The 26935-nt window shown below is 47.8% G+C and overlaps 1 protein-coding gene across 1 annotated transcript in view; it reads right to left on the bottom strand.

The window, feature by feature from the left end:
• The window catches only part of GPC3 (glypican 3), a gene marked incomplete at its 5' end in the record, with an annotated part of 133846 nt that overhangs the window by 22884 nt on the left and 84027 nt on the right, over window positions 1-26935 (bottom strand). Inside the window, 2 exons of the mRNA XM_005429706.2 lie at window positions 3154-3310; window positions 18781-18901. Of these exons, the coding sequence (XP_005429763.2) occupies window positions 3154-3310; window positions 18781-18901 (278 nt within the window). The remainder of the gene's footprint in view (window positions 1-3153; window positions 3311-18780; window positions 18902-26935) is intronic.

Here is a 26935-nt window from a genome sequence, read left to right as displayed (position 1 = left end):
TCTGAGGGGACATCTTGGTGAGGCCAGTGCCCAGCAGATGTCTGCAGTCAGCTGGCAGGACCAGGGGCACCCACAGTGGGAAGCAGGAGAAAACCCCACTAGAGATGCAAAGACCTCAGAGGTGGCAAAATCTGCCAATGTTTTCACTCAGCTAACAGCCAAAATCAGTGCCAGCCCAGGACACGGACCTCTCCTCCTCCTCAAGGCATCACCAAGTCCATCTGCAAGGCCTGGGAAACCCTTTGAAGGGAGGAGTTCTCCACTGCCAATTTGCTAAAGCTGAACAAAGCGCCTGAGAGAAGGAGGGGAAAGCCCCAGACTGTGTCCCCAGCCTGCAGACCTCGAGGGTCAGCAGGAGACTCAAACATGCTCAGATGGGGGTTTGGGTTTGAGCCCTGCACTGCAGCACAGCCTGCCATCCACGCTCCTGCCCGCACACTGCAGAGCATCCAGCAGGGGATGAAACCCCTGCTCAGCAACACAACCCCAGCCACTCCCATCCCTTCTGCCTCCATTACAGGGTAACCACCTTGGGAAGGAGAGAGATAAAGCCACATTAAATGTAAAATTCATTTTGTAAACTATTTCCAGATTTCAAAGCCTGGCAGCATTTCAAATGGGCATGCTACCCTAAAATTTAAGATTTGTGGAAGTTTGGGGTGGGGGGTGGGGGGATGTGGAATGGTTTCTGGTCCCTTTTATTTCTTGCTATGTACATGTGATATGATGGAAAAAAAATTAATTGAAAAATACCCTTTCAAAGTAAAAAGAAATATCATTCTCAAAAATGTTGAAAATTAGTATTTCCACACCATCAGCAACTTTTCCTGGGCTGGTTTCCAACATAAAACTTGAACAGAGTCACAGTTTATATCCAATACCAAGCAAATAGGATTCTGTCACTGTCATATCAGCTTCACCTCTCTGCTCTAAAGCAAAACACAAAAAAAGAGCACATGGCATGGGCAAGCAAGGAAGAAAGCCTCCCTGACAGCACAGCTCTGTTCTCTGAGCTCAGTCAGGGCCTCAAAGCCCTGCTGGACAAACTCCACACTCTGAGCAAGCTGAAAGATTTTACCTGCCAGGAACCCCATGCCCCAGAGACACAACTGCTTTAAAGTTAATATTTACCCATCCCACAGCAAAGGCAGCAGCAGCAGGACAAGTCCTCCTCTCCTGCTGCATGTTCTGTGCCACAGTGACAAGAGGGGCAAGTTACCAGGGAGATCAATGCAGGGATTAAACCAGAGGGGCAGAAAGGATCATATATCCAACTGCAGAGATCACTGATGGGGAAGGCTTTAGAGGAAATTAGAAACACATTAAAAATAACATCAAGGTGTGACACAAAGATCATGGAAAATGAAACACGTATCTCTGCTCTCAGCACAGGACACTGTGAATCACCTGTGTTTCTTTAACATAAACTTTGTTATTTAGATCTTAGATGAAATTAAGTGTGTTTTAGCCCTCTCAAAATTCTATGTTTCTCTTTCAGACTTGGAGTGGAGGACTTGAAATTACTTTTCTTTCTCTTACTTAATATCTGAATAGATGTATTTCATGCATGTTACATAATGTGTCAATAATCTTTGATATGAAACTGGCATTTAATATTTCAGCTCTCACTTCATTAAGGATATTTTAATTATCCCAGACCAATGGGAGGGAATTTATAAACATCTGTGCTTCGTTTAGGAGCCCAAATTTGCCTTTTAAACTTCAAAGCTGCAAAGCTGATTTTATCCAGGCTTGGTTGTCTGGTCTCTCCAAGAGCACCGTGTAGCCCTGGAACCAGCACCAAGTAGGCCAAGCCTCCAGTCCACAGAGCAACACCCAGCACTGCTCATCCCTGCTGGACACAGCCCCCAGCAGCCTGGGCTTGCTCACAAAAACAAACCAGGAGATGCTGCTGAGCCCCACAGAGTGCTCAGTGGGCCTAGGAGAAGGCTCACACCAGCAGCATGAGTGAGTGCCCAAGTCACACCTGGTCCTTTGCTTTCTCCTCCCAATGGGTGACCAGGGGCTGCCTCATCAATAACCCCAGCAGTGCCTCAGGGCTGTTCTCAGAGGAACCAAGGACATGACTCACACTGGCGAGCAAAGCAATTTTTAGGCTTCCAAGTACCTACATCACTTCTGCAAAACGAGTCTGAGGTATGTGCAAAAAATCATTGGGGGTTTCTAACCCTACATCATAAATAACCATCATTTGCTGCAGTCAAACAAGCATTCCTGACTCTCTGGTGCCCTCCAGGAAGATGAGAAGCTCATCTCCAATCTCAGGATTGCAGGCAGCAGTGGGAAGGACAGAAGAGGGTGACCCTGGGACCTACAGCAGATTTTCAACTTGCCTCAAATCCTCTCCAGTGGGCTGCACTCAATACACCCCTACAGAACCAGCCTGGAAAAGCAGAGGCATTTCTTCTCCAGCTGCTGCCTGGACCAGCACCACAGCCAGCCAGGACAATCTGGGGTGTCTGCAGCTCTGGGAGTGCCTGAGCAGACCCCAGGGGCAGCTCCCCACACCATCACCCAAACCTGTGCCCCACACAGGGGCAGCTGCTGCAGGGCTGTAGCAGGCCCAGAGCCTGCAATGCCTCCATGGTGTTCAGCAGCCTAAGATAGGAAATGCTCAGTGATGATGACTGGACTTTAGCAGCCCCTCTCCCACCCTCAGACCCTTGCTTATCTCTCTGTAAGACTATAGGTCACTTTCCTTTAACCCTTGCCATTGGACAATTCCTAAAACCCCTGTACCCTATAAAAACCCCTACTTTTGCCCAGTTGGGCAGAAGAGCTGTCACTGAGAACCTTCGCAGAAGATTCAATAAAGACAGGTGGAAGGTTTCTGTGGAACCTCACACAGCTTTCTCCTCTCTCTACCCTGTGTCTGCCTAAGGCACCTAGCAAGCAAAGAGCTGAAATCACAATGAGCTGATAATCACTAGAGTTGATCTCACCTAAGCTTGCTAAGGTGGCCAGGGGCTGGGGGCTGCTTGGGAACTCTGACAGCTCCGTCCTGCTCAGCACAGCCTATCTGGACCCCATTGCAGCCGCTGGGGATACCCCAAAACCCAGCAGGGGCTGCATTACAGTGCCACATCCCCATCACCTGCACCCCACAGAGGGGCAGTTCCACACCCCCATCACCTGCTAGGAAGCGGAGCTGGTTCCTCACTCTCAGCTCTCCATCCCCAGAGCCTCTGCCGCACTCATCTTCATCGTCGCAGTCCCCGCTCTCCTCCTCCTCCTCCTCTGCGGCTTTTCCCGGAGCTTTTCGACGGGGCAAAGTCATCCCTCTGAGCAGCTGGAAGACAAGAGGGGCACGGTCAGTCACTGCTGCCTCATCCCCACTCGCTGGGGGAGCAGGGGACATGGTGGGGACAGGATTCAGTGGAGTCAGGACAGTGGGACACGACCCCAGCACTCCCTGTGCCAAAGCACTGAGGAGCTCAGGCTCATTCATGGACAAAGCTGCACAAAAAACTTCAGTGCAAGAAACAAAAGGAGGAGGCAAAACCACACGGAGTCATTCTGGGCTTCTGCCCAGCGAGAATCACATGAGCCCTACAAGACCCCAGTGTCACCAAAGCTCTGGGGTCAGCTACAAAACACATGCCCAAAGTTTGACCAGAAAAAACAGAGCAAGAGGAGCCTCTGTTCAGGGAATCTCACTGCTTTCAGGGACTCTCTCTCCCATTTTAGATGTAACACATGAAAGAAAATGGCAGATCTCTCAGATCTGCATGGACCCCACAAACATAACCTAAAAATCTCATTTCTCACTCCTGAAGCACAGAGGATGCTAGTGAAAGTTTTTGGGGTAGCCAAGTGACACAATGAAAGCATCTTTTAAAGGATGTTTTAAGGCTGGGTCCTGAGTAACAGTGAGAGTTTGCAGATCCCTGAGACAGGACTTGAATACCTCCCCTGAGCACGGGGTCAGGACCATTTTCCAAACATGGCTTGGAGCTCCCCACATTCCCATCACAGCACACACAGGGATTAGACACATTATAAACTATCAGCTTCCTCTCTTCGCTGACTTCCCTGATTTTGCTGTTGCTGAAAGCAGCCAGCTACTCCATCATAAACCCAGATCCCCTTTGAAAAAGTGTGAGTCAGCTAGTTAATATATGCTGAAAATTTCTATCACTGCCACTCTGCTGTTAAAAGCTTCTTGAATTTAATCTCAGCGCTAAGGAAAAAAAAATGAAAAGGATAAAGTAACAGAGAAGACATTGCAAAATGGGAGCTTTCCACATGCTTCAGGGGTTTGGTTAGCTCCATCTCTTGCAGCAATATGCACGCCTTGCAAGGCATTTTTTAATATCTGGAATCTAGGTTATATTTTTAAACTATTATGCTAGCCTTAGAAAACAGTTTCTAAAATATTTATCTCCTGAAGTTTATACAGCCTTGGAGGAATGCCTTTGGCATCTGGTTCGCCCTGTCCACAGCAATGTCCACATACCTCAGTGTTTATATTAGAGGAGCATAACGTAATGAAAAACAAATGGCTCCATGTGAGACCCCTTTGGGTTCCCCAGCTCAGGCACGGCTCTCCCTGGCAAGGGCCAGAGTCTGCCTGCTGTGAGAACCACGCTGGCTGCACCCATGGCAGGCAGCAAAATGCAGCTCATCTCCTCAAAACTCAGGGGATGTGCCTTCATGGTCTCCAACAGGCTTTGGCTCAGGCTGGTTAAGTGAACTTTTCAGGAATTTAACTTTGTTTAGACATTTACAAGCTTCTCCCAGAATATGGTGCAACCACAACAACAACAAAAACCAAACAAAAAGGCAAGTGCAGTGCAGGGGGTAGCACAAGGAAGATCTCACCCAGGCACCAAACATGCCAACCAGCCAAGCCTTGACACCATCACTTGCACTTTGCTCCTCCAAACAAAGCCCCAGCAACAGCAGTCCTCAGCTGAGCTGCAATGAGGGTCTGCCATGCACAGCAGCTAATTAATTAGCACAGACACCAGTTCAAACCCTGTGCACCACTGCCAAAACCCAAGCCCATCGTGCTGGAAGGGGCCATGACTGCTCAGCAGCAGGATCCTCATTCCCCTGTGGGATCCTCACTCCCCCTGTGGGATCCTCACTCCCCTACATCCCAGGAACAGAACAAGCCAGACAGAACCCCACTACGCAGCCCAACTTTCATGACTTACCCAAAAGAGCGGAGGAACTTTCTGGCAGAGAGAATTAAGCTTTGGTATATTTTCAGATTTAATAAGCTCAGTGGAGGGCAAGGGAAAAATCAGGATTTTTCAATTGTGTGTTTTCAAACATGGAAATAACTGAGCATTTCTCGCAGTACTACTTTTTTCCTTGGCATGCCATAAATTAGCAGTTTAATTTCTATGCCTTTGTAGCCACAATAAAACAGGAACTTTCTGAGAAACATCACGTGGGCCCCAACTTTGGATCAAGTGAACGTGACATCCCTTTGCCACACTGCTCTTTCCTTTGCCAGGAGGAAAGCTCCATCCTCAGGCACGCCCTCCCCAGCTGCTGATAACTATAGAGAGGTTCAATGAAATTTTGCTGCTGCCTGTGGGAGAAATAGAGCCCATGACACAAAACCTACTGGAAGAGTTAGCAGGAGACCAGGCACGGGGTGGAAATCCCACTCCACTCCAATGGCACATCCAGACCCAGGAATGCTGTTGGGTGTCTCATCTTCATCCAAAGCAGCAGCCCTAGTCCCACTCATCAACCACTCCACAAGCTCCCCGATGGTTTGCATGCTTTATGAAATTATATTTGGTGTACTGAACATAGATTCCCCATCCTTAAATAGCAAGCAGAGCTGACTGCACCCTAACATTACAGTTTATTCATGCCCTGTGGTTTAAAGCCCATGGTAAGAGGCAGGAAAATACACAGTCTGGTGATCACTAAAGTGGTATGTAACAGTGAGATAGCTTTAACTTAATCACAACTCGCCCAGCTGTAAGAGTTTACTGTCATATCTGCTCCTCTCTGTTAAACCATGATGGCAAAAATACACTGTAATGGAGCTGATGTGAAGGGGAGCACTCTGTGGGAGGCCAGGCACACACATCCCCACACCTCCAAGGGGGCTATGGGGCTTTCCTCCCCCATCCATACAACCACCATGGCAACAAAATCCCCCTGCTCCTCACTACAACTTCTGATGGATCAGGTGTCCACCACTTTTATTTCCAACCTCATCCCTTTCACAGAATCACACAATGACCAGGTTGGAAGAGACCTTCAAGATCAGAGAGTCCAACCCAGCCCCAACCCCTCAGCTAAACCCTGGCACCCAGCGCCACATCCAGGCTTTGTTAAACACACCCAGGGATGGTGGCTCCACCACCTCCCTGGGCAGCCATTCCAGATCTTGATCACCCTTTGTGTTAAGAACTTTTTCCTGATATCCAACCTGTATTTCCCTTGACACAGCTTGACACTGTGACCTCTGGTTCTGTCAGTGCTGCCTGGAAAAAGAGCCCAGCCCCAGCTGAGCACAGGCACCTTTCAGGAGCTGCAGAGAGTGATAAGGGCTCGCCTGAGTCTCCTTTTCTCCAGGCTCAGCATCCCCAGCTCCCTCATTCATTCCTCACAGGGTTTGTGTTCCCAGCCCCTCTCCAGCCTCACTGCCTCCTCTGTACCTGCTCAAGCATCTCAGCATCCTCCCCAAACTGAGGGGCCAGAACTGGACACAGTCTCAAACCATGACCCTCTGGATGGGAAGGGCTGGCAGTGCCAGGGCATGGGCAGGAGGGACTCCAAGGAACACTGGGCAGTCCCAGCTGGTTTCCATGGCCATCTTGGCTCTTTGGCTTGTCTTGTGGTCTCCCTGCAGCTTAAAACACGAGGCAGATGGGAACGGTGTGCTGAGCCTGCCGGCTAAGAAAGCTCCCCAGGGCATCCCACGTGATTTACACAATTATTCATAACTGCACAGTGACCAGACAAAAACAGATGCAGTGATGTGGGGTAATGACTCAGCTTGTCTTGGACAGGCCACTGTATGCTGAAATCTTTTTAACTCCTCATTCTTTACAACCACTTTACTCAGAGCTCCCCATCCCACCAGCCCACTGAGCCCACCTGGTCCTATTTTTCCAATTTCAAGATAAACAGTTGGAGCTGCAACATACATTTTTATCATTAATCTCCCATCTCTGAAAAGAGCTCAGCATCATGTTTCTTGGACTGCAGTTTAATAGCTGTGTTCTCCTTTTGGAAATAAGCCCGCAGTATTGCAAATATCAATTTGAGCAATACCCAAAATTGTGCCCACAAATTCAGATTAAATACTGTCAGCAAGCTACAAGCACTGTGCTCCTTTAGGGCAGAAATCATCCCTTTCAACACACTTCAAAAATATGTAAAGTAAAGAGAACAGCCAAAGAGATTATTAAGGGGAATAGAAGACTTTTAGAAAAACATTTAATTCCTTCATGAGTTTAGGGGAGAAGTCTGATTGATATTTGTAATCTTTTGGTGGACAGAGCTGTCATTTAATTTAGCTTGCATGACTGAAAGAATTTAACAAAAAGTGTTCCAGAGAGTTTTGCTGAAATTCTTTGCATGTTTTTAGTAAGCCTCTGGAATATGATCAAACCTAAAAAGCTGGAGAGGATGGAGACTAAACTTACAGCTAAAATAATATTCAGAATTGTAATATATGCTTAATAATCAAGCATTCACATCCAGCAGAAAAAGTGCCTCAGTGCAGAAATTACTCTGGAGCCCCAGCCATGTGTCTGTGTACTGCTTGGCATCAGGAAGGGAACCCTGGGAACTCATCCTAGCAGGGAAAACCAGCTCCTGGCCCTGCTAGAAACCTCTCAAAACTCAGTGAATATCACCAGCTCACAACTGCTTGCAAAGCTCAGGATGCCTTCCTTCAGGAGCCTCGTAAGGAGGAGTTCTGGAGGAGCAAAGGTGTTATTTTGCCTTTCATCACTCCCACTCCAGCCACACACTTTCAAGCACCTGACACAGGTACCAAGGTACTTCTCACAACTCCTGAGTTTCCCAACAGATCAGCTTTTTCTATTTTAAATTCCAGCCTGCTAAAAACATTGGGTTTTGGGGGTGAAAAACTAGATCTTTTGTGGCCAATCCTGACCTTGAAATCTGCAATACCAAGTAATTTATGTGTGGCTTTTGAATCAGGGCAGCATCATGGGAAACGTGCAGATTTTCACACGATACTGTTCCCTGTTAACAGCTCATTACAATGTACAGAAGTATATTCCCATTATGAAATACAGCTGGGCTTGTTTTGCTTACGAAGGTCATTATCTGATCACAGGCAGGAATCAGGGAAAGGAACCCATTTTATAAGGCTGAAGTTGTGGACTTTTTCAAAACTCATGTGTTTTGAATTTGGTGGCCTGATCATGCACAAGCATGCAACAGCAGAATCTATTCTCTCCACTTCCTCTGCTTATTAGCCCTGGAAATAGCATGGAAAAAATTTTCTTTTATTAGCAAATGCTTTATTATTTAACCAACCCTCATGAGATTGCTGGTGCCCTCCACACCACGTTTCTATTTCCCAGCTCCCTTAGGTTTATGCACTCTGTGGAGAGGCGCCTTGGTGGCACAGGAGCGTGCCACATCAACAGCATCATTCTTTTCATTGCTTCTTTCCATGCTCCAGAGAGCCTTTCCCCCTCTTGGGCAGCAGCAAAATGCAACACATATTACAGAAAAACTCAGTGTTCCCTGGAGCCAAGCACCAAACTCTATTTCAAAATAAGGATATTTAAAACTTTAAAAATATCTCTAAACACCAGGATCTGTATTTCTGCCTAGCAAGAGTGAACACATGAGTGTGTGCACACCAGCAGGCACCACTGCTCTTCTGATCACAGTGTTGGCCCACAGACAGAAGAACCCATTTTGGGAGGAGAACATCTGAATTGTGGTTTCCTTATGATCCTTCCAGTTGGCTGCACCTTGGCAGCACAGACATGGCAGAGAAGAAACCTGTTCCTCATTCAACTCCTACTTCAAGCTCAGCAGAACAAAGAATGATCACTAATCAAAAGTTAATAAAGTGAAAGCAGGGTTTGGAGATGGAAAAGTAATTTTCAGTGCTTGGAAAAATGATGAGTTGGGCATGGCCATTTTCTCAGCTGCTCTAAAGGCCAATCCTGCATTTCCCTGTGCTGCCTCCTTTGAGACATGACAGGATTTGTGCTACTGGAGCTGCACTCAGCAGAACAAGCCCCTGAGAGCACCTCCTGCCTGCTCTGAGCAGCATGAGCGAGGGATGGAGCTGAATTCCCTCCCCACACACTGATCTTGAGTCACTCCTGCTCTGTGGCTCCACACCAGCCCATGGTGGTGGCTGACTAAAGTTGTGAACCACAGCTCTGAGTTAATATTGTTGCTCCTTAGCCATAAGAATGTTTTAGTCTTTAATTCTAATACTCAAAATACCTGGAAGAGGAAAAATGCCTACCATGCATCACTCAGGGTTTACCAGCACAGCAGGTCCCACTTTACTGTCTTCACAGCTCCAGAGGAGATGCTCTTGGCTGCCAGTAAATCAGTTTTCCTGGTCACTCTCCTGATAGCACAAGAAGCTGGTGACAGAAGTGAATTATTGACCAAAGGGTGGCCCTACTTTATGGATCATCAGCTTAATTCCAGATTAGCTATCCAAACTGCCAACATCCCTATGGGGAAAGGAAGACAGATAAAGACTCCTAAGCGCTGGCAGTAATTAACAGGAGTCTGCACTGGACAGTAAATCTCTTTTGGAAGCAGAAGAGCTTCTAAGGCATTATGGATTGCCCTGGTTTGGTGAGGGCAGGCTGATGCCCAGGACTGGATGCTCCTGTGGAGGATAAGTCCTGGCTGGCACCATGGCAGGCACGGGGACCATCTCCTGTCTGCAGTCCCCCAGACTGTCACTCCCCTGGCCTGAACAAATGCTCATTCATCACCGGGCACATGTGAAAAAGACATTACTCAGGCTTTACAATCAGCTCACTCACCTTATATCCAGTTCCTTCCCCTTCCACCCCAGCTATTTACAGCTTGTTTTTGTGCAGCTGTAGGAAGGAAGAGGACAGTGAGGGTGCTGAGCAGGGCAGAGGGGTCCAGCCCAGCCTGATGGGGTCCTGGGCAGTCCCTGTCTGCTTCTGGCCCAACCCCTGAGCCCTACATTGATGCCAGTGCTGGAGAAATGCTGCTTTCCTCTTCGGACTACTACAGCCCCTTCTCCTCTTTTGCTTTTCCAAGCCTTAACTATCACTGGCCCTTCAGGATCCCTTCTTACATCTGCATCACTAGAAATGAGCAATTTCTCCACCTCTCAAGCAGCCACCCCTCAGGGCATTGGCAGCTGAGTGAAGGAGGGGTGTGGGAGCCTACATGGGCCAGGACCCATCACTGCTATTATCCATATTTTCCATATTTTGTTTAGTTTTGTTGGAGCAGAACCCTGCTCTTCTATCCAAACACCACTCAGGAAGGCCCAAAGTGCACGTCACCAGAGGATGAAACATGAGACAACAAGCAAAGCAGGAACACAAGAAACAAGACAAAATAGGCAGAGGTGGAACCATCAACCACCTCCTTCAGACATCTGAGCAGAGATGGCCTGGGTGGGAGGTGCCCTGGATGCAAGAGCACCTAGAAGGACATGCAGGTCTCACACCACCTCGAGCCATTTGTTGTAACAGCCCCATGGTTCTGTAGAGGGGATCAGGGTCTGTACAGGTGACCCAGGCAGGGGGTGCAGCAGCCAGGGGTTCCCACAGCCTCCTCCTGCCCAGCCCAGCCCATTGGAGGAGCTGGGAGGTTTTTCTTGGCGCAGGCTCTGGCTGTCAGCGATGTTTGCAGGGCTGCCTGCGAGACAAACATCTCATCCTTGGCACCAGGTAGGAAACAGCAACTGAGAGCTGGGCTGGAAGGGGTTCTTTTATTCCTCTTCTCCTCCTGCAACACAACCCCCTGTCCCAGCTGCCTTCCTTTTCCCCTAAAAGCTCCCAGTGGAGAGGCACTCCTCAAATCGTGTATTTTTGTGCACAGTGTTGGCCTGCGCAGAGGTTTCTGCCAGAACACCACCTTGAGTCACCCTGGCTGCATCCTGCCCTCCTCGGCAGCTCTTTCCAAGCTTCACTTTTGCATTCACTTCCCTTCAAGGCTTTGGAAGCCCAAAAAGCAACTACAAGCAGTTCTGATAGATGTGCCCTGGTCCACAGAGCTTCCCAGGGAACTGAACAGCTGCCTTATAAGCCAGTTATCTCCCATCAGACAAGACAACCCCAACGTGGGGTTAATTACCAAGCTGTTGATTTCAGCAGAGACTTAAATCAGGCAGGGGGATGAGGACTCCATGGCAAACACCCCCAAACCTGTTGGCTAGGCAGGATCAGGCAGCTGGTCTCTAATTAACAGCTGATGGCTGCACTGGCTCCTGGGTGAGGTCTCAGCTCTCCTCTGTGTTCAGAGCACAGATGCTGCTTGGAAAAACCAAAAAAACTCCAGGGATTCAACTTATCCAGCGTCAATACTGGCACCTAGGATGGGTCTACCAACAGGATAAGGAAACAACTATCCAGGGTCCAGCATGGGAGACACACTGGGTGCAACTCATCACTGATGCTGAATGTACCCAAGAGCAAGGCTCAGGCCTCTGGAGCTGCAGGCAGGAGGAGCCCTGCCTGGTGTGCCTCTCCCACACACAGATGCACAGACACCAACTGAACAGCTGAAGCAACTCAGGGCTTAAATTAAGTTCAAAGCTGGTGACTTTATACCCTCCCTCAGTGAGACACAACACTCACAAAGGAAGCCCTGAAATGCACCTCTATGATTCTCACCCTCAGCTTTTAGATTATGTGCTGCAGGAAAAGGTCAGTAAACTCCTTTCCCACCCATAGGCAGGAGGCATTCAAGGGGTCCTGCCAAAAATAAAAGGTAACATCCTGCCCATCAGGGTGTTTGTTGATGGCTCAAACACCCACCTGCTGCCAGCTGCTGCCACTTCCTCAGGGACCCTGCTGCATCAGCAGCATCCCCTTACACATGTCCCCAGCCAACCAAGCACATTTCCTTCTCTTAAATATCACTCCTGGCAATACAGCTGAGCAACAGGCAACAACAAATCTTGCTGCAACCCAAACTTCTCTCTTTGCTCACAGTTTGAAGTGCTGCAAGGGCCGTGTCTCATTGCATGGGTCTGGTAGCACGAGCATGGAAATACAACCCAGTCTCTGCAGCCAGTCACAGGTCAAAACCAAGCTAAGAAGTTTAATAAGCAACAGCTTGATGTAAAGTCAAATTTTGGAGAAAACCATGAGAAAACCACCTAACACCCCACTAACACTGTGTCCTTTGTTACTGGGCCCATCAGGGAGGACACCTCCACTGATTAAATTACAGCCTGAGCCACAGCACAGGGTGACACTTGATACAATTAACCAGGCCCAGAATAACTGTAATTAACTGTTAATCTGCTATCAATAGCTCCACTTCGCTGTACAAGGATTCCTGCAGGTTTGTTTCCTCCACAACAGGATAAACTTCAGCTCTGGTACAGGATATCTGGTGTTTGTTTAAAGGCACCACTGGGCATCAGCTGCATGTTCTGGACACAAAAGCAAATTAATCTCCTTTAAAGGTGTGGGTCTGTTTTTTCCACAGCTGATTTCCACAGCATTGTTGGAGGATGGTCCCTGCAGGACACACCTGAAGCACCTGTGTCCCTGCTGGAGCTGAAGCCACAAAGTTGAAACCCTTCACACCCATAAGACACTCAACGATACACCTCTGTTTGAAAACAGGCACCAAACACCAGGTACAAACAACCTCTGGCTGTTTAACAAGACTCAGTGTGGGTGACCTGTGGGTACAGCATTCCCTCAACAATCCCAATACACCTGGAGCTTTGCCAGAGGGTCCAGGCAGGTGCTGCTCCTCCTGAAGAGGGAAAGAAGGGGTTTGGGTTTGAAAAGTCAGCTGACAGTCAGATACCTTCAGATTTAATTACATTCTCATTACCGAGGGTCACACTTCCCCCGATTTAACTGCCCTGGCAAAATCCTGTCAGTACCACTCCCATACAGACTGGGAGAGCACTTACCCAGCATTAATGGGAGCCAAGGCACAGCTAAAAGGACAATGGAATTAGTACTTAAATACCAGGCCTAGACTCGGTGGAGCTATAGATTATTTTGTGTACTAAAGAAGAATTAACTGATCCATTCTAAAATGCATTTATTATTAAAATAAAAATCTTCTGTGATTTTATTTAATAGCCTTAGTAAGAAATAATTGCAATGTCTTGGTTGCTTTTCAACAACATGTGGTTTTAATATTTTAATTGTTACAAACTGTTTAATAATGATGAACAAAAGGCGTGTCCAAGTAATTATTGTATTTATTAACATTTCTTCTGAGGACTTGATAGATTATATTGCATATATACAGCACTTCAGACACTGTACTACTAATTTATTAAAGGTGGAAAATGAGTCAAAAGTGACTTGCTTTGGTGCAATTTAAATATTGTCTTTTCAAGTGATTACTGTTATGCCTTGCATTATTTAACAATCTGGCAGTTTGCAGATTTTTCTAATTATTATGCAGCTTCATCTGATCGGGGAATTAAAATACAGTGGGAATAATAAACCTCAGAGAGCCTAGCAGGCACAGGGGAACTTTCACCAAATCCATCAAAAGTAATGGATTTTTCTGAAGGGGAGATATATTCCTGCAAAGTGCCCAGCTCCCAAAGCTCTCCCATAATAAACTTTGTATTTCCCTGTGTGCCCTGAGCAGGGTCTGGGTCCCTTTGCCACCCTGAGCTTGCTGGGGTCAGACCCTCCTCACTGGTCCCGGTGCTCCACACTCTGTATTTGGAGCCAGGAGGTCGCAGGGGACTCAGGCACAAGGGCATCACACCGTTCCCAGGCCCATTTTGTTTACATTTGATTCAATCAAGTTGTGGCCTTTTGGCCTCTTTCCAAATTAACTTCTGGGTGACCTCCACCATGCCCTCTCCCAGCAGCCAGGCCTGGAAACAGCCCATTAAACCTACAAACAAATATGGGACATATTGGTTGATCAAACCAGCTTCAAACACGGCCCTGGAAATGCCAGGACGTGCTTTTTTTGTGAACTTCAGCTCTATTTTGTCTTTGGTCATTCACACCTCTGGGCCCCCAGGCTTTTTTTTTTTTTTCCCCCATTCCAAGTATAGCTGTGTGTTTTACTGCCTCATAAAACTTCCAAATTTTGTTCTCATCCTCCTGCAAACCCCTCCAGGAGCAACGTGAGGCTCTTCCACATGGGGCTCGCTGCAGGACTGGGGCTTTACACTGAGCACGTGAAGAAAGGCAGCGAGACCCTGCTTGGGGGAACAGCTGCAATACTCCAAGAAATTGTGTCTTCCCCTTATTTGCAAGGAAATAAATCAAAGGGAGTTTCTCATGGTCTGTGAAAGCACATTGCCTGGATTCCCATCCCCAAAGGGTTTATTTTTTCAAGAGCTTATATGGTAGTTAGATTTCTGGCTAGAAAATATGCAATATGATAAAAACACAGTCCCTATATGGGGCAATAAATTACAGATTGTTTGATGTGGAAACCAAAGAACTGTCAAACTCCAGTATATCTGAAATATTCTAAATGAGCCCTTAACTCGAGTGTCTGGAAATGTACAATATGTTTCCAGGCCATTCAATTTTGTAAAGACACATCTTCGCCAGCTAAGTTTCCTTTTATGGATTTCACTATTTATTTTTGGTGTGTTTTTTCCCATCCTTTTCTTAAAAAATTATGCTCTTCCTCCTTGAGACAGTACTATGATAAACACCAGGATTTACCTACACATAAAAAAGAGATTGCAACTGGGCACAACCTTAAAGAGGTAATGGCATTAAGGAAGAGGTAAAGCATCTGCTGCAACACTGTCAGAGCCCCATGGGCGCTGCAAAGGACATAAAAGTCACTTCAGGACAGACAGGGACAGGAGGGAGGACCAGGAGTGGCACATCAGCCAGTCTGGTACCACAGGTCCCTGCTGCATCCTTACACCAGCATCACTCAGGGCCTCTCTCCAGAGCCTTCATGGAGGAGGATGACCAAGAGGAGGTCACCAGGGCTCCCAGGACAGGGACAGGTGACACCACAGCTCCCACCTCCATGCAGGCTCTTAAACCTGGAGCTCACCCCCATCTGTCAGCCACTCAAACGTGGAGGAAAATGGAGTGCCCAGAGGAAATGGCTCACCCTGCACACAGCTTTCTGCCTGGGGATGTCACCAAGCCACAGAAAATCTGAGCCAGACCCTGTGCTGACACTGAATAACCTTTCAGTTTCTATATAGTTTCACTCAAGGGATGAGTGAAACCCTTCCAGCTAGAAACAGACCCCATCCACTCTGGGAAATAAAAGTTAGGAACCAATTCCAACTCATTTTCCTGAAGGTGACCCTTAGCCTCCCAGCTGAGATAACAATGCTAATATTTATGGATGGGCTGTTCATGCCTCTGGGCACACAACAAAAATAACTCAAATCAAAACTCGGTAGACATCTAACAGAACTGGGGGGAAAAAAATTCCAATATGGCAATAATAAAGCATCTCACCCACCAATGCACAAAAAATAGCATCAGCCACAATCACACATTTGGGTGAAACAAAAATGGTCTGAGGTGATGAATAGGCAGCACTGAGGGGGACTCATCCAGAAAGGGCTGCCTTGAGACAGCACACAGCTCAAGCACTGTGTTTAATATATTTATTTATTTATAAATAGATAAATGCTCAAAGGTGCTCAAAGCAAAAAAATACAGTCTGGGGCACTTCCCCTTTTCGCTGGGTTAGGTTTTCTCTACTTCTTTCAATCCCCATGGGTTTAACTCTAATGCACAAACCTCATTTTCATTTCAAACTGCAAATGTTTCATGAGAATTTCTCATGTGAATGTGTGTACATTTACCCAAATAAGGTGTGAGAAGACATGAACTAAAGAGCAAGCACAATTTGTACAGACAACACTGAAACATCAGACATTTCCAGCAGCAGGAGCATCCTGGAATAAAGGTGAAGCCATCAGCAAATTACAGTTATTTAGCAAAAATCTCCAAGTAAAAATAAAAGCTGTGGACCTCTATGAAAACTGAACCTAACAGCCTGGTTCCTGAGTCTGCCCATACCCACAAAATCCAGGCTGTATCTCCAACACAACACACTGGGAGGAAGGCACAACATTGTACAAGATTTGTAATTTAAAGGTAGTCACATGGGAATCCAGTTTACAGCTCTGAGCACCACAAAGATGGTCTTTTCTCCAAAAGATCCTGGATGTCTGAAAAGCCTTAAAAGCCACTGTTGGCTTGAGCTTGGTGGATAAGGAGATTTTCAACCCTCTCCAGCTCAGGAGTTCCCACTGCTTCCCAAATCTGAAGCCAACACCTGAGAGACAGAACTGTAATTCATCCAGAGCTGCTGCTCCTTCCACATTTAATGCTCTTTGGCAATCAAGATGCATTCCAGATGTGAAAGAGAGCTCAAAACTTCCTTCAGCCAAGAAAATAAGTGTGATGGTAAGCTCTGACACCCCAAATCCCAAATCTGAGTAATCTCCAGAGTTGCTTTCCTAGTATATAAGCTGCTGACCATTGACTACAGACCCTCCACAGGAATAGAATCATATCATAGAATGACAGATTGGTTTGGGTGGGAAGGGATCTTACAGACCATGTAGTTCCAATCCCCTGCCATGGGCAGGGATACATTCCTTAGAGCAGTTTCCTCCAAGGCCCATCCAGCCTGGCCATGAGCACTTGCAGGAAATGGGGCAGCTGCAGCTTCTCTGGGCAAACTTCGCAATTAATTTGCACAAATCACTTCCCATTTTCTCCTGATTTTATTCTCAGTTCCTCCTCATTCTCAAACAAAGCTTTACAAGAGGGTCTGACATTTTTCAGGCTCTTACATTTATGCTGCTCAAACCAAAACAGCTTACTTGCCCCCCATAGCACATTCCAACCTGACACTGCAAGCCAGGGTGGGGGAAGCACTGTAAGAGATTGTGATTGAGCTGAGCATATTCACCATATTCACCCCTCACCACAATTCTGCTCTGGGCAGCAGCTGGCAGAGCCACTCTGCTGCTGCAAACAGCTGAGCTGAGCACAGCAGTGTTTACCCAGGGTCTCCCACCCCACAGACCTCCACTCCTCAGAAGCCCAAGCTGTTCAGCAAAGACCTAACTTGACCCAGTCTGGCAGCCAGCATTTCACAACCACTTTATGTCAGCAGTTTCAAGTACATAATAACCATGTTTTGTTCACTGCAACTTTCTCACTGTGAATGGCAAAATATCATTATCACCTGCAGGTTGAAGCCTGCCCTCTACCCCATTTAATAGGGAGCTGATTGTGCTATTCCCCCTGCTTTTCCCCTTCTAATAATGATGGGCTGTTGGCAGATGGCACAGGGAGCGTGTGGGAAGGCAGAGCAGGCTGTAGGGCCACTGCCAATGGCAGCTCCTGCTTTGTGGGGTGCTCAGGGGACCCCAAATCCCCGGCTGCATCCTGCTCCCAGACAGCACCTAATGAGGCATGCCTGCCTCGGAGGTTAAACAGGAATGGCTGTGAAAACAGTCCCTGGCAGTCCCCTGGCAGGAAAGCAGAGGTTAGCAGAAAAGTTGCTAAGCCAGCAGCTCCAAAGAGAGCCGCCCTCACAGCCCACCCGGCTGGGAAGCAAAGCTGGGCTTAACCCCAGGGACCCAGCCCTGCCCAGAGCTTCGTGGGCAAGGTCCCCTCTGGGAAGAGCTGGGGCAGCTCAGCTGTGTTAACAGCATTAGCACCCGAGGATTTGCCCTGTGAGGTCCCAGTGCTGTGTCCCAGCAAAGCAGCAAGCCCAGCCCATCCCTGTCAGCCTGTGAGAAACACCCCTGAGCTCCTGTGACATCTACACTCAGTGCCACACAGAGCCAGACCCCAGCCCTGCTGGCCTAAGGCACTGCTGGGGAGGCTCAGCCACAAGCTGAACACTCTGCAGAGCTGCCACCTAATCCTGCTGCCACCTAAACCCCTGGCAGAGCTGCCACCTAATCCTGCTGCCACCTAAACCCCTGGCAGAGCTGCCACCTAACCCCCTGGCAGAGCTGGGCTGGTTCACAGGCCTAGCCTGGCGTGGCATAATGGGCAGAGACAAGACACTGCTTGTCCCAGGAAGGATGCCAGGTCTGAGGCAGTGGCAAGGAAGCTTCCTCCCCAGCAGAAAGGATCTCATACAGCTCTGCCATTTCCCCATTACTGACTGGGAGAGAATGCCCAGGGAGCTACAGCAAAGAAAAAAGTGACCCTTCTTGCCAGCCATGAGCAATGCCAAAAGGAACTCCTCCAACCAGAGGGGACATCAGGTATGTGCCACATGGCCCCCGGCCAGCACATCATGCTCAAGGGCACCCCATCAGCTCCATCTTTCCTGAAACTGCACTGCCAAGGGCATGGATGCCCAGCAGAAGAATTCTTGTACTGCAGCCATGCACCCAGACATGATCCAGGCACAGGCTGAGTCCTGGGAGGCTGCACCATGCAGAACCACAGCATCCAACAGGACAGGACTGGCCATGTGTGCCCTGAGGGCCTGGTGCTGTGCAGGGCTGGGGTGGCACTGGCTCTGCACACAGGGCTGCTGCAGATGGAGACACCCAGGATCTCTGTTTGAGGGTGCAGGGGAGGCTGACCTGATTTGGAAACCGCCCACTGAGACAGCCCTGCTGGCACGTCTGGCATGTCTGCCACAAACCTGGTTGATGTGTTTCAGCTTGTCAATAATCTGGCTGATCACTGGCTCCAGACCTTTCACCTTCACCTCATGGTTGCCAGCCTGGGCTTTTGCTCCATTCCTTGTGATCTGGGGACTGTACCTGTGGGAATGAGAACACAGAAGACCATGATGTGATGGGCTAATAGAGAGGAGATCTTTAAAGCTCAGTACAAACTAAGAAATCCCAAGACAGGCACCAGCCCTTTCCAAAACAGAGAGCACAAGACAGTTAATAATGACAAAGAAAGGACAGAAGATTCCCATAAACATTTTTGCTCTGACTTTGCAAGATGATGTAGTTGTATCACTTGAGGACAATGAAGTCCTTTCCAGTCCATTAGTAACCAAGGAAGATGTTAAACAGTATACAATAGAGATAAATATTTTCACATAACTTGCACCCAAGAGTCCTAAAAAAGCTGGCTCAGAAATTCTGGCTTGCTCATGTTTGTTTAAAATAAATCTTGGCAGACCACAGAGACTCCAGTACAAGAGCAGTAGTGTTGTGCCCACAGCCAAAAAAATGAGTGGGATGACCCAGTTAACTGCAAGCTGATTAGCATAACATCAACCCCCTTGCAAAATAATGACTATCACTGATGTGTGATTTCAGTAATAAAGAATTAAAGCATCAGAATATAATTAATGCTGTCAACATTGCTAATGGAAAATAGGTGTTGTCAAACAATCCTGATTTCAGTCTTTGATGAGATCCAGCCTTAGGGATCAAAGTAACTGCTCAGACAGAACGTACCCTGACTTTGGTACAGAGCTGGGCTCTGCACCACAGGCTGTCCTGATTTACACAGGTACCAGGAGAGCCAGCAAAGCCCCACAGAGCAGATTAAACTGCCAGGGCAGCTCTGCAGAGGAGAACAGCCAAGCTGCACTCAGCTTTTTCATCAGCACTTAGGAAAGAAATATGCATTCACTGGCTGCAAGATTTATGGAATGACAAAGTTTACCAGAGTGATCAAAGGGAGGGGATGAGGGACAGAACTGCTGCACACTTGCCTTTGGAAGAACTCAGGACCTGGGTAACAGCTGATGATGCTCCAGCACAAGACAAACACCAAACTCAAACTCAGGTTTGGGCCAGAGCCATTGGCTGCCACCACTGCCTGCAGGCAGCCCCAGCAGTGGCACAGAGCACACCAGGGCCTTCTGGAGCTCTGCTGCCATTCATCAGAGCCCCAGTGATGGGCTGTGCTGCTCTGTAAGCACTGAACAAGTCCTCATCTCCCAGAGCTGGCAGCCAGAACAGGCACTACCAAACCCGGGCACAGCCTCTAAAGTGAGATCACTGAGATAACACCAGCACCAGTCTGCTTTACTGTACATCTGTTTTTCCAGTGCCATGGGAAAACACTACCAATTTTCCTTCCTGCATTCATCTCCTACACATCATGTTTTCACCCAGCTCCCAGCACCAGCCCTGGTGGCTGCCTCCCTGTCTGTCAGCTCCCTGCTCCCCTGCCCAGCTCATCTTCCACCCTCAGCTGCCAGGCAAGCTCAGGCAGTCACAGTCAGCCCATTTCAGACAGGTTTTGGGGAGAAAGTGGGACTTTAGCAGGCTTTTGAAGAAGGGGAGGGAGATAGGAGGGATGGTGGGGCCAGCTCAGGGAGGATGCTGTGCTAGGGTGGAAAGCAAGAGGCATGTGGACATTTGGCCACAAGAGCTATCAGGGCACACTGAGGGGCTTGGATTAAACTCTGCTTAAACTCTAAACTAGAGGATGAGATCTACTCAGACATGTGAGGATGCAAAGGCAACCCCAGATCTATACTGGTAATCTGCCCTGACCTGAAATACTCAGTTTAATTACAGAACAGAGGCAGATTTCCACTCCAAGGCCATCTCAGAGCAGGAGTTCCATGTACAGGAGCTCTCTGCACCTCCAGCTGGTCCCCAACACAAGGCATTCCCCACATGCATCTCCATTAATGGCTGGCAACCCTGCCAGATGCTGCACTGAAGACATGACACGGGAACAAGGACAGGAGAGGGGAGGTGTTTGTGCCTACAGCACAGGAACACACACTGTGTAAATTCCTTTTCCAGGCAATAGCAGCTTTTCCAGGTACAGGCATCACAGATTCATCAGCCTGGCTCTCCCAAGCCCCAGCTGCCTGCAGAGCCATCCCACCCCTGCACTTCAGCACCAGCACAGCTCCAGCTCTGACCCCAACACCCTGCCCCTGGGTGTTTTTTTGCAAAAAACGCCTTTTTTAAAAATAGTTACCTTATCCTGGGAAGCACAAAACTTGGCTATACCTGAGAAACACTGGCTCCCAGGGCAGAAAAGCCCTCTCAGGTGCAGCTGGAGGGTGGGTGTAGGGTGAGTGATGGGGAGAAGGAGCCAGGCTGGGGCCAGGCTGCCCCTGTGGCACAGCCCTGCATGCCCCGAGCACCATCTCGTGGGAAGAGGCTGCTGCCGCAGGCACGGACCTGCCCGGCTGCTGAAACTCTTCCTGCATGGGGATGGAGCACCGAGCCATTAACCCTGCTGCTCATTTGTCACACAGCCACTTAATGCCACCGTGCCGACCTGGCAAGCACATCTGGAGACTGGACGGAAACATCCACAGCACGCCTGAGTTTAAAGATGACAAAGAAATTCCTGTCTTTGGTGTCACTGTAAATTTAATTCAAAACACTGGTGGAACTCAGAAGTACATTGCTGAAAGGTCTCCTGTGGTTTCAGAGATTTAATCAGGAAACTCACACAGGTTTTAGCAAGAGCAGAACCAAGCCCACTTGGTGCATCCCTAAATTAATACAATCCCTCTCCTAAACAGTTTTATACAAACAAACACAATAGCTTGGGTTTGAGTGGGCGAAATCCCTTGCGAAATCCACTCAGCAGCTGTCAGAGAGGATTTCTGTAGCCTACACAAAGTAGTACAGGAGGGAGGAACACAGTACTACAGCAATACTACACTATAACTCCATGACCAGAGACTGAAACTGCTCTCCAGAAGGTTCTGCTGGGGTTGTGAGGACCTCAGATCAGCCTTCTCAGGGGAAGTTCAAGTCTACTGAAGGAAGCAAAGCTGAAAGCATTAGCAGAGGGATTTCTCCCTGAAACAGTGATGTTGGAGAAATGGAATATCACCTCCTTGTGCCTCCCACCTGGCCAGATACGAGGGAATGCACCCAACCCAAGATGAACCATTTGCACCATTACACCAGCCATTTGAAGCAGCAAGGCAATGGGCCCACAGCTGCACACCTCTGAGCATGAACTGCAAAAATGGAGATACATGGGGCCCTGCTACATCCCACCAGGCAGAGCCATGGTCCTGTGTGACTGGGGGGCTTTGGGGGACACTTCCTCCAAGCTGAGACCTCCTGGTGTGCACAGGTACAAGGGGGGCACCAGATCCCCTCAGCTGTGCCACTCTCTGCCCCAGCACCAGCCTGGAGTGGCCACATTCAGGCATGTGGGATGCAGCCAACCAAAGGGTTAAAAGCTTTGAAATGTAGCTTCAGTGAGCGACCTGCATTCCTGAAATGCCAGAGAAGCTGGAAAAGGCAGCTGGCACCCCTCCCTGCAGCCCAGGCTGAGCAGCTTGACCTTAATATGGCAGAGAGATGCCTTTGCAGACCCCAACCAGCTAGGGGTCCCAGGACAGCACCCTTGCAGGCTCCTCTGCATCCCCCCCAAGCTGAAGGGCTGGTGGGCTCACAGGCAAAAAAGCCAAAGCACCACTTTCCTCATATATTCTCCAATCAGTGCAGAAAAAGAGAAATCTCAGAGCCATCTCGAGCTGTTTGCAGCTTATGCCAATAAACCAACCCCTTCTGCAGGACACTTGTGCCACTCCATGAAACCATCTCGTGCCTCTGCCACAGGGATTGATACCAGCATGGAACAGCAAATATGCACAGAGGATAAAGCCCCCACCCCAGTCCCTGGGGGTCTCTGTGCTGAAGGGGTATCAGTGTTGCAACATGAGCATGGTCTGGCTCACACTTCATAGGCAAAGCCCAAAATACTTTTCTCTTTGACGTGTCTCAACGTCAGTCAGCAGCATCCCCTTGCCTGGGCTCCCCGGGTATGGCTCTTGCTGGGGATGTGGTATTTTCCAAACATAAATTCACATTGTTAAATGTGCTGATAAGCAGCCCTCATTAAAAATGACTTTAAAGACAACCAGCTTAGGAAAACACCAATAATCTGAAGTTTTCTGTGGGGAGAGTACAACTGCAGACCCTTCCTGCTTCTTCTCACCCACCAGACACACATGCCCAAGTATGCTGTCAAATTGAGGGATTTCCCTCTCCTTTCCTGTCCACCATCCACAAATGCCTCCTGTCAATGTTTGGTCTTTCCAGCCCAAATGCAGCTCATTCCAAGCTTTCATTTCAGAGCAAAGAAGCCAAGATGACAAATGTTATTTAAATACATGGCAATGAGTGTAAGATGTGTGTTCATCCTACTCGGCCCTGCTAGGCTTTGAGGTGAGTTACTGCAATGCCTGACAAGTGATTTAAAGAAAGCAATCCTGAAAGTCAAACATAAAGAATTACACCTTTTAGAAAAAGGAAAGTATGTCATTCAAATAACAATTAATTCATGCCTGCCTTCCAGCTGCAAATTATTTATTCAAATGTATCTCCAGTTTAAATAGCACAGTATCCCTCACAGGCTCTCCCTCTGCTATCTGTGTTCACTGAATTACACCTGTCAGAGAGAGAGGGTGGGGGACAAACACAACACAGACACAGCACAACTCAGAGGTTTCAGTGCACAAGAGTTAGTAACTGAGCTGGAGAGAGCAACATTCCCCCAGACCCCCAAAGCTGCTCTGCATTTCAAGATGTGACTTACTACAGATCACTGACATCGAGTCTTTTTCACATAGGAAGCAAAAGAAATGAAAAAGGAGAGAAAGGGAAGAAAAGTTCTGCCATTCCTGCACTCCTTTCATGAACCCAGCCCTTACCTCCAGCTGGTTTTCATGGGTCAATAAAGGTGGTACAGTAGTGAAGCCACTGAACATTTTACTCTCTGACCCTGCTAATTTCTGGTTTAGTGAGACAATCTCAGTGTCCCATCAGCAGTGGGGGCCAAAAGATTTGAAAATCTGTTTCCAACCCACTCATCCTGCCCTGCAGTCAGGGTGCAACTCCTGGATGTGCCCACAAGCCTCCAAGAAGAGGTGACAATTCTTTCCCTGACAGTTTCCTCTCTAAAGACAGATGGCCCAGAGACATCTGGTCAGTCCCACCCCATCCCAGACACGGCTGGTGAGGGGTGCAGGTCCTCCCCAGCTCTCCTCTTCCATATGGGGTGTGTGTCCCCACCATACCATGGCCAGATGCAGGCACCTGTTTCATGGGAGTGCAAGAAGCAGGGGAGAGGTGGGGTGTATGGCTCTCAGGTGCCTTCCTGGCTTTGTTTGCTTGCTTGCAGAGAGTCCTGGAAGTCCCTGCAGAGCTCGTGATGCCGCAGCCAATTTACACCAGCAGCAGCTCCAAACAAGCTGCTTCAAAAGCAGCCAGGAGGATCCAACACTCTCAGTGGGGAGTGTTCTCACCTAACTAAAAAGGAACCATTTTCTGCTGGATTTCCAAATATCAACACCTGGAAGCCTCAGAGAGCCCCCTCAGATCCTGCTGTGTCAGTTCCCTGCCAAGAGAAGAGCTGCTCCTTCCCACCCGCCCCACACAAAGCTCTGCAGCAGTGAGGGTGCTGCAGATGGTGCCTTGGTCATTAAGCAGAGGTCTCAGGTAATCACCTGGCTCTGGAGATGGGACTTCAGCGGGAGCAGCAAAAACTGTAATACTGAAAACAAAACAATGGGAGTTGATAGCCTGAAGTCTCCCTCTATTGTTATTTCAGTTCAAGACAAATAGATTATGGAAAAACCTGAGACCAAGCAGCAGGATAGAGGAAGATTCATTATCTTCTTTTCTGAAATACTCTGGAAACTATCAGGGCCGCTCAATAACCCACTGAATTTGCCTACTATCCTTTCATTATAGCTTATACTTGCTACAAAGCTGTGTTTTATGGGCTTGAAAAGTTATACAGCCCCCTCTTTGGGGATTCCATTGGATCAGATATTTTGCAGCACTGCCAGAAATAACCAAACCCTTCATGAACTAAAGGGTTATTGCTGGCATGGAATTTCCTTTGTTCCAATTACAGAATCTCATTTTTCCTGTCTTGCTTCCAATTGTGCTTTCATTGTTTATGATTTGTATGATTAAAACAAACCACAGTACGTTGGCAACAGCAGGGAAATATGAGACTTCTAGCTTGAAGAAGAGAATCTGGCAAGGTGCTAAAAATATATTAATTTTGAATTGGTACAAAGAAAACAAGAGTTATGCTGGTGATTTAGATTAATGTACACATTTGTCTTGAGAAATTTGGAAATGGCTGTATCTAACATCAAGGCTTAATGTGCTTACAAGTTTTGCAGTGGGCAGATGTTGCTGTCAGTCTATTCAGAACAGCTTCAAAAGAATATTCTCATGTAAGCAGATTACTAAACTCTGAGAATCTAGATTTAATAGGCTTTCAGTATTAAATGCTGCAAAACCCTGATACTATATATAAAGTTCGAATCACCTTTCAGATTCCAAAACTGAGCTCCCATAGAAACTGAGGTGAGTTTGGTATCTCAACACCTACTTGACTTAAGCTGAAGGCTTTAAATGAGCTAATTACTCAGTCAGGACTTGGTGATAACAATCAACCTCAGTGTTTTTCCTGCTTGGGATGGAGATAAGGATAAGAGAGGCAGGACAACATTTCACCCCCTAACAGCAGCAGCAGGAGGTCTGTGAGAGGATGGAGCATGAAGACTGAGGAAAGGAAGAGCATCACAGAAACCCTCAGTCAGGCAGGTTTAAGCTGTTGCACACTCACAATGCCTACATGTCTGTCTCAGGAAATGCCTGGAACTGAGCCCAGGAAAGCTGCAAAGAGGTGCACAGGGATGCACAGAGACAGATCCAGCAGGTCTGGTCTCCAGCTACCACAAACACTAAGCACTGTGACCCTCCACAAGCTCTTTGCAAGTGGTGAAATGTGCCACTTGTGGCTGTTGCTATAAACCTTTGTGGTGTCCCATAAAAGCACAGTGTGTTTTTACACACTCTGAAAAGTGTGAAAAGCAGGAATGTGTTGCCTTTTATTTTTTCTTCCCACTTTGGCTTATGTTCTTCAACCATGCAAAAGCACAGCAAAAGGCACAAGGCACTGTTCTGCATTACCGAAAAATCAACCTTTCCTGTGTGGTTACCACTGTTTGCAAGCAGTCATTTCAAGGCACCATGTCCCTAAATCCACAATAGGGATGGAAATCAAACTATTAACCCACAGATCAAACCTTGGGAAGGAGATGAATTCTTGCCATTAGATAGTCCAATGTGGAGAAGCAAATGATCCCAAAGGGTCGCAAGGTAAGATTCAGTTAAAAAAGCCTGAGGGACTAAAAGCAGGATAAAATATTCCAGCCTGCTGCTTTGCACTGGAGCCCCAAACTGAGAGGGGCTTAAGAGCAAGGAGGAAACAGAGGATGGTTCAAAGCTCAAACTGGGAAGTGAGACCCAGTGGAAATACATTGAGCACATCCAGTCCATGGGGAGGAGAGAAACTCTCATTGCCTTTGGGTAACAAAGCACTGTGATAAACAGGACAGAGTAAATACCAAGCCAGAAAAACCACAGCAGGAGGACTGCAGAGTGCAGAAGGGACTGTTTGCATCAAATAACAGGACACACATTGCTGGTATTATCAAGTCCTTGGGTGCACTGGCAAGGGTTGTGAAGTTGCTATTCCAGGCTTGATTTAACATGTTATGGGAAAAGGGCTTAGAATAACTAACAGATTCTGTCATGACAGGAGGGCTGGAAATGGATAAATCAGTAGGGCTCTATTCTAACTTAATGAACACTCAGGTACCACATTAGAAATGCAAGAGGCAAGTAGCCACAATCCCTACAAGAACAGAATCCTGGACATGCTCATACAGATGCTCACACTGACCTTACAGACCCAACAATGGTCAAACAGCTTTATCCACTGCCCACACAGCACCAGACATGGAAACACATGGAAGCACAGAATCCAGTCAACCACTGCTCTGCCCTGGTCTCCATCTGACCAGCAGATTC

Source organism: Geospiza fortis, unplaced genomic scaffold (assembly GCF_000277835.1).
Source record: "Geospiza fortis unplaced genomic scaffold, GeoFor_1.0 scaffold47, whole genome shotgun sequence".
In the NCBI taxonomy this organism is placed as follows: domain Eukaryota; kingdom Metazoa; phylum Chordata; class Aves; order Passeriformes; family Thraupidae; genus Geospiza; species Geospiza fortis.
Note: the sequence above shows the minus strand (reverse complement) of the source record. Positions and strands in the feature narration are given on the sequence as shown.